Genomic DNA, 8,294 nt, shown 5'->3' on the forward strand with positions numbered 1-8,294 from the left:
AGAAAAAAATATCTGTAGGGGTTAAATTTAGTGATCATTCTATTGCTTTCTCTTGATCTCTGATGGAGTAGAAGTCTATTAAATATCTCTACATTTTGCTTGACACAAGTGCATTGTAATTACAGCCATCACGCCATCGTTAGCCATTTATTATTTTCATTTACTAAAACAGTCTCTATGATGATGACATCCTGTGGGATTAGGAATCTAATGGAAACAAAAATCTTGAAAAAGTGAAGTTTGCAGGGTAAGACCCCTCATCAGAACAATATCTTAAGAATGAAAAGGTAAAGCTGGTGTAGGTAAAGTGAAGCCTCAGGGATGCTAAGGAGGGAGACTTCCTCCCAGCAGAGCTGCCATACCTAGCACCAGCTTTCTTTCATCTTGCTTTTATATCCCCCACTGCATCATCATAGGTATCTAGAGACCTCACCAGGCAGGCTGACGGTCATGTGTGGGTTGCCTAATTAGAGGAACCTGAGATTTGACCACTCGGTAGCCAATTTTCTCTTTATGTAGAAAGATCTGATGATTTATATAATAATCATCATCATTAATACCTCAAAGGTGACCTCACCCAGAAATGCTGGGAACTGGTGGAGTAGGACAGGGGTGGGGCCAGTGTGTTCCTTTAAATTCCTGTGTTCCCAGTGCAGCCTCCCCTGTCTGAAGGCATTTCTGGAGTGTTTTCAGCCTGTTCACTTTCTCTTACTGTGTTTGACTTCTGTTCATTCGTTTGGAAGATCCCAGCCAGCACCATGACTGATGACGAACTGTCTGCCTTGGTAGTGGATAATGGGTCAGGGATGTGCAAGGCAGGCTTTGGTGGTGACGATGCCCCCCGGGCTGTGTTCCCCTCCATGATAGGGCGTCCTCGACACCAGGGCGTTATGGTAGGCATGGGCCAGAAGGACTGCTATGTGGGAGACGAGGCTCAGAGCAAGAGGGGCGTCCTGACCCTGAAGTATCCTATCGAGCATGGCGTGGTCACCAACTGGGACGATATGGAAAAGATCTGGTACCACACATTCTACAATGAGCTCCGTGTGGCACCAGATGAGCATCCCATCCTCCTCACCGAGGCACCCCTGAACCCCAAGATTAACCGGGAAAAGATGACTCAGATCATGTTCGAGGCTTTCAACACACCAGCGATGTATGTGGCCATCCAGGCTGTGCTGTCCCTGTACGCCTCAGGACGTACCACAGGCATCGTGATGGATTCTGGGGATGGGGTCACTCACACCGTGCCCATCTATGAAGGTTATGCCCTGCCTCATGCCATTCTCCGCCTGGATCTGGCAGGCAGAGACCTGACTGATTACCTCATGAAGATCCTGACAGAGCGAGGCTATAACTTTACCACCACCGCTGAGCGGGAGATTGTGCGAGATGTCAAAGAGAAGCTGTGCTACGTAGCCCTGGACTTTGAGCAGGAGATGGTCAGGGCAGCCGCATCCTCCTCACTGGAACGGAGCTATGAACTTCCTGATGGGCAGGTGATCACCATTGGGAATGAACGCTTCCGATGCCCTGAAGCCATTTTCCAGCCTTCCTTCCTGGGCATTGAGTCCAGTGGGATCCATGAGACAACCTTCAACTCTATCATGAAGTGCGATGTGGATATTCGCAAGGATCTCTATGCCAACACCGTGTTATCTGGAGGCAGCACCATGTACCCGGGCATTGCTGACCGGATGCAGAAGGAAATCATAACCCTGGCACCCAGCACCATGAAAATCAAGATCATAGCTCCCCCAGAGCGGAAGTATTCTGTTTGGATTGGGGGCTCCATCCTGGCCAGCCTGTCCACTTTCCAGCAGATGTGGATCAGTAAGCAGGAATATGATGAGGCTGGTCCTCCTATCGTTCACAGAAAATGTTTCTGAATGGGCTTCCATATTCGTGGGCTTACATTTTCCCTTTTCCTAGGTCACAGTGATGGTACTGCTTTTATCCACTTTCAGTAGAATACATCACTCTTCCTAGCGTAAACCAGCAAACCTATCTCTCCATCCAAGTATCCTGGGCTTTTACCCAGATAACCACATCTGGATCTCTGGCAAGTACAGGTGAATTCTAATACCATATTCTATTTTCTTTGTCTATACTGTTCAAAGATATGTAGACCAGCTTAAATACATATAAGTGACAAGGAGTAAAATCATGAGAAATGTCATTTCAGAATGGATAACTATAATTATCAAGCTTTAAAACCTAGTTCTCGCTAAAATATTTAACAAGAACAGGCTATATAAACTTGTTTTAAAAAAAGGTGTGTATGCATTTAGCAACCATGTCTTACGAGTTAAGTATCTTTGTTTTGTTTACTTCTTTGTATGGAGATAATGAATTATAAAGTTCAACAATATCCATATATACATAAGCACCAGGAAAATAAAATATATTGTGAAATACACTGATGCATCTAGCTATCTGAACAGCTAATGTGAATTTCTTTACTCCCAAAAGTCATCATTTTAATAGGTACATATTTTAATTGTTTCCCTTGCTAAATAAGCATGAGACAGCCATCATTCCATTAATGTTTATAAATCATCTAAATGTTCAGCTCATAGTGGAGTTCTGCTGCTCAAATCATATTTTAATATCTTTCTTATTGAACCTCCTCATAACAAAACTACAGACAACATCTAATTATTAAAAGAGATAGATATGATAATATCAAATTAATGTCATTATGTTACAATTTGACAGAGGTAATATTATTTCTATTTCTTAGCATAATAGTACATCTTGAACAATTTCTGTAGACCAGGATTATAGATATTTCTCTTATGCAAGGATTTCACTGTCGGAAAATATAGCTGCAGCATCTTTATTAATTATAAATTTTACTACCAGTATAGCAACACAATTTTATTCTTGGAAAGCTTTTAGTATAATTCTACTTTATTATGTCCAATAACTAGCAATACTTATTTATGCAAACGGTCTCTGAGATACTAACATCTTTGAAAATATCAATGTATCTTCCTATAATGTCTAAAATATTTTAGTTACTCCAGTGGTGATTTATCAACCAATTTTAAGTACCAGTATATTCATTCCAATCTATGCTTTGATTTCTGAATATTTGGATATCAGCATTATTTGTATTTTTCAGGGTAATTTCTGAAAATTTAAAATATTTATTTGGATTGCTTATTCAGGCATTATCAGGTACTCTGGAAGGAGAAGTCGCTTCTCTTTTCTTCTTAGTTGGGAAACTTGTACTTACGTTATAAATCTTTAAAATGGAATCAGTAAGAATTTTTTGTTTAAGATAATGCTTTTCAAATAATTTGATTATTCCTTATTGCCTTTATCTGACAACGTAATTTTTAAAATGCATGTAAGCAAAATTAATCTCCAAAAACACTTTATTTTATATAACTTGCTTTCAGTACATTAAAATTGCTTCATACTTGTATACTTGGATTTCCTGTTATTTCTCCTCAACCATTCCCTTAGAATTAGAGAATGATCCAGATAGCATCTCTTTTTATGTGTGTGACCTATTCATCTGTATGTTACAATTTTGTACCTCATACATTTAATTATGTAAACATTAAAAGACAAATTTTAAAAAAAGGATAGCTAGCCATTTAATATTATATAGATTTCTCATAATCTAAATTTTAAAGCTGGGACTCAGTGGACAAACGGATCTTCAGGTAATTAATAGGCAGAGACAATGTCAACAATAATAATCATAATATTTTGGATTTATATGCTACAATGCATTCCATTTGGAGAGTGAGTAGTTCTCACAAACATTCTGACCTGCATTCTGAATTACCAAAAAATAAAAAATAAATACGACTTCCCACCCACAGAATATATATGGAGCAGGTAATGTGAACATACAAGAGAGTGAGCTATAGAGCCCCACAACATTAGGTGAAAATATGAGCCCCATAATGCAAACTATGCATTATAAATCTTAAATTACTGTGGTAATTTAAGAGTTTATTATAAATAAAATCCACAATTTCTAGATAACAAGTTGGTAAAATGCCAGACACTTAAACCTAGAGTTTTGGGATATTCTCCTCTTTATCAACATTGACTGACTTATGGATGAGTTCAATGAAGAAACAGCCCATTTCACAACGTTACGTTTTAGAATCAAAGAATGTCATCTACATAGGTAATGCGATTAACATGTTATTCATGTATCACTAGCCTGGCTCATCAACCAAGTTATTTAGAGAACTTTATATAAATATAGGGTCCCTGGCCCTGGGCTCAGAAGGTCTGGTTCAGTTGGTCTAGAATGAGCACTAAAAATCCAAATGCACAGCCAACTAGAGGAATCACAGCTCCACGGAATTCAAAATCCCAGCACATTACAGGCTCCATGGACTGGAAAGCACTCCAGACATTCGCTTCATCCATCTTCCTCCGAGGATGAGACAGCACTGAAGCAGACTTCTCAGATGAATTTCATACCTTTGTAAATGATTTTCATTCTCCCTCTGTGATGCCTCCTGAGTAGCAATATAAAGCCGGGGCTGTATCACAATCCCCTGCACACTGTTGTTATTTCCCAATCACAGGTAATATTTTTCTGAAAGCATGACTGATCCAAAGCCAGTTCTACTCTTCTTTCCTAACATATAAATGTGCTTAATTTTCAATAGTGAGCTACAGTAATCCTAGGATACAGGTTGAACTATATCCTATCTAGATATGCAGTTCACAATTCTGTAATACAGAGGCCCTAAATATGAGTATTACATTATCCAGGCAATCAAAGGATAATCCTTTGGATGACAAGGACGTTGCCACATTTATTCACTCATTACACAATTATTAATTCAATGTCTTATGCCAGAATGTGCTTAAAGAACAAGTTGTACTAAACACAAAAACTTTTCTTAGGTGTCTCTGGCAGCATTATGATCACTAATTACTGGGGTTGGTATGGTGATCAATTCTTATTTTGAATACTTCTATTGGACTGTACCAGAAACTCATTTTTAAAATGTAAAACAAAAATGTTCACAATTTTAAAGGCTCATTTCAAAAGGATCCTTCAAAGTCTAGAGAAAGATCCCCTCTTCCAAAAAAAAATGACAACTCCTCCCTTGAATCCCTACTGTATTGTTTACATGCATACAGCCTCACAAACACATTGCAAATATGTGTCCTCCATTCCCACCCCCAACATCATCAATATGCACCTGAGGGACAGAAATAGGGACAGCATTTATTCCCTCTTTGAATCCTCCAGGCTTTTCCTAGTGCCAGGCACATCATATTGATAAACATGGTTTGAATTAACAAGTTAGTGAGTTCATGGATTCTGATGTACCTTGTGAACCCAGTTCTGCACTGCCTATTTTTTACCCATCTATTCTCAGCTCCTGGTCTGTTAGCATCTGTTCCTAGTCTGTTAGCATCTGTTTTGTTGGTAGTATATTTCCTCTGAAGCATATTTTCTCTTTTTTATTGCTTCCTCTCTTTTCTTTCCTTTTCCATCCACTTCTCCCATGTTTCTCAACATGTAGAGCTAGATTTTATTTTTTCCCCATCATAATGTTATTTATTCCATAGTCAAAATTATCGCTAACATCATTTTTTAACAAGACATGGGGTTTTATTAAGGGCTTACATACAGGAAAGAAAGTCCAGCAGCAGTGGGCTAGACAGGAGAACTGCCTTACATACAGAAGTGGTCCGGTGGTGGCAGGCTGGAGAAGATACCCACCTTCCATATGGTCTAGTGGTGGCGGACTGGACAACATAACCACACAGCCCAGACTAACAGCATTTTAATACCACTCATTTATCTTGATTAACCCTGATCATCTCATGTAGTTTCTTTATTTTAACTTTTATTTTAGAGTCAGAGGGTACATGCCTCTGACACAGGTTTGTTACCTGGATATGTTACATGATGCTGAGATTTGGGGTACAAATTAGCCCATCACCCACGTACTGAGCATAGTACCCAATAGTTTTTCAACCTTTGTATCCCTTCCCCGCTCCAGTAGACCCCAGTTTCTATTGTTGCCACCTTTATGTCCATGAGTACCCAATGGTTAGCTTCCACTTATAAGTGAGAACATGAAGTATCCAGTTTTCTGTTTCTACATTAATTTGCTTAGGATAATGGCCTCCAGCAGAGCTGGGTTTTAATAGTCTTTTACTTGTCCATTAAAGTTTGCTATTATTCTGATTGGTCAAAGTATCACCAACTTCATCTTTTGGAACATGTGCCATCTATGTGGCTGCTGAAATTTAGAAGAAAGAAAGAAAGAGAAAGATTTAGAGAGAGAGAGGGAGAGAAATGAAAGAAAAAGGGAGAAAAAGAAAGGCTTTCACAGAGTACAGTAGTATATTCAGCTCTTTTAATCTATCTTTAATCTATCGGCATTCTTGCTGATATTTTTCTCTTTTTGCTAAGCTCCAATTACTCTAGAGTTGACAGTTTCAGATATGTGACCCTAACAATTCAGACATTATAATACATTTAAAAGTGTGCCTTTCTGGTAACTATTCATAGCCTCCTTCCAGAGTTTACAAAAGATTCCTTTCAAAAAATGTTTGAAGTTAGGAACTAAGCATGTGGTTTGCCCAATACTGCTTCCAGATGTTGATAAGTACAGTTGGAATGTCTTTAAAGATATATATGTACATATCAGTAGACAGACTTCTCATTAAAACTAATTTATACTTTAAGACTTCCTTTTTAAATGTAAAAGGAACTGTTTGAGTTATAACTGTCATTAAAAAAAAAAAACTAATCCCATAAGTAATGAAGACTCTAGAGCCTCCTCAAGTTTTCCTGCTTTGTTTTTCATCCTATTCCTCTGATGTCCTAATCACCTTATAATTTTAAGTTCAGTTATATCTCTTCAACAGATGTTCCAGTATGATATGATGACAGAAATTTTATCTAGACAACACCATAACACTGCTTTAAAAATGGAAAAATCTTATTTAGTTGGCTATTTGACAATATATGTTAAAAGGTAAGTTATTCTCTCAGGAATTGGGAATGAGACATTCATAATCACATGTATACTAAATGACACTGTCTGGTTCAAAAGGAGCAGAAACAGAGCCGACCCAGCAAGAAGGATGAAAGCTTCTACTCATGTCCCCTTTGTGGGTGTATTCCAGTTAAGAAAACTTTTCTTAGCCATTTTATAAGTCGAGAGGGAACAGGCAAAGCCAGACACCAATATGATATTTTAACATGGCTCCTTCTCACACCGCATAATCTCTGTGACCCGCTCAAATGTCCCTAAATGTCAGCCTTTCTTGTAGCAGAGAAATACTGGGTTGATGCAAAAGTAATTGTGATTTTTGCCATGAAAAATAATGTAGCTACTCGACATTGTTTTTTTTTTTTTTTCCATAGTTGGCTGTCAAAGGAAAAGCTGGCCTCAGCAGTAAAGACAAAGTCATGTTCTTTGGTGGAAATGCTGGGATCTTCTAAGGCAGCACAGCGTATTCATAATGGAAGTTTTCCACAGAAATATAAAGTTTTTTTTAAAATCTTGAATTACTCTGGTAATTTAAGAGCTCATTACATGTGAAATCTATGATTTCTAGATAATGAGTTGGTAAAATGTCAGAAGAAATGTAGAACACATCCTTATTTTTTATGAAAATGGCATTTATTCAATGATGAGAATCAAAACATTATATCTTTGGCTAAATTAGCCAATTTTATCAAAATGGAAGAAATTATAAGCAGTAAAATAAAGACAAAATGTACAATTTTAAAATTTTGATGGACTCAGAGAAACAAAAGTTGATGTAGAGAAAGGAAATTTCATCAATGAAAAAGATGGTAAAATACCAATTAAAAAGAAAATTCTTGTGCTACCAAACTCCAGATCTTATTCCTTCTATCTAACTGTATCTTTGTACTCACTAACCATCCCCTCTTTATCTGCACTCCTTCCTTCCACCCTTCCCAGCCGCTGGTAACCATCATTCTACTATCTCATGAGTTCTAGCTTCCACACATGAGTGAGAACATGCAATATAGTTAAGGGTAATTTATCGTATATCTCAAAATAACTAAAAGAGTGGAATTGGAATGTTCCTGACACAAAGAAATGATAACTGCTTGAGGTGATAGATACCTCAATTACTCTGATTTGATCATTATACATTAAATGCTTGTATCAAAATATTACATGTACCCCATAAAAATGTATTACTATTATGCATCCCTGATAATTAAAAATGCTTTCTTAAGTCTTTATTTTTACCTGATCTCAGTAACACTTACTCATTACTTTCATATTTGAGTCACTGTAGCCAAAATC

The 8,294-nt window shown here is 37.5% G+C and overlaps 1 protein-coding gene across 4 annotated transcripts; it reads left to right on the top strand.

The window, feature by feature from the left end:
- Positions 1-663: 663 nt before the first annotated feature.
- LOC126957148 (beta-actin-like protein 2) lies at positions 664-3,435 on the top strand. 4 transcript variants are annotated; one of them, XM_050794668.1, is made up of 2 exons: positions 759-990; positions 1,096-1,889. In XM_050794668.1, the coding sequence occupies exons 1-2, from the start codon at positions 759-761 to the stop codon at positions 1,887-1,889; spliced, it is 1,026 nt and encodes a 341-aa protein (XP_050650625.1). The 4 variants fall into 4 exon arrangements, with proteins under 4 accessions (XP_050650624.1, XP_050650625.1, XP_050650626.1 ...); XM_050794669.1 differs by having other exon boundaries at positions 759-887; positions 1,014-1,889; XM_050794670.1 differs by having other exon boundaries at positions 771-893; positions 978-1,889.
- The last annotated feature ends 4,859 nt before the right edge of the window (positions 3,436-8,294 follow it).

This window comes from Macaca thibetana, chromosome 6 (genome assembly GCF_024542745.1).
Source record: "Macaca thibetana thibetana isolate TM-01 chromosome 6, ASM2454274v1, whole genome shotgun sequence".
NCBI classification, from domain to species: domain Eukaryota; kingdom Metazoa; phylum Chordata; class Mammalia; order Primates; family Cercopithecidae; genus Macaca; species Macaca thibetana.

What these genes read in the sequence shown, in the direction of transcription:
- LOC126957148 (XM_050794667.1), top strand. Translation starts at nt 759, where the DNA reads ATGACTGATGACGAACTGTCTGCCTTGGTAGTGGATAATGGGTCAGGG.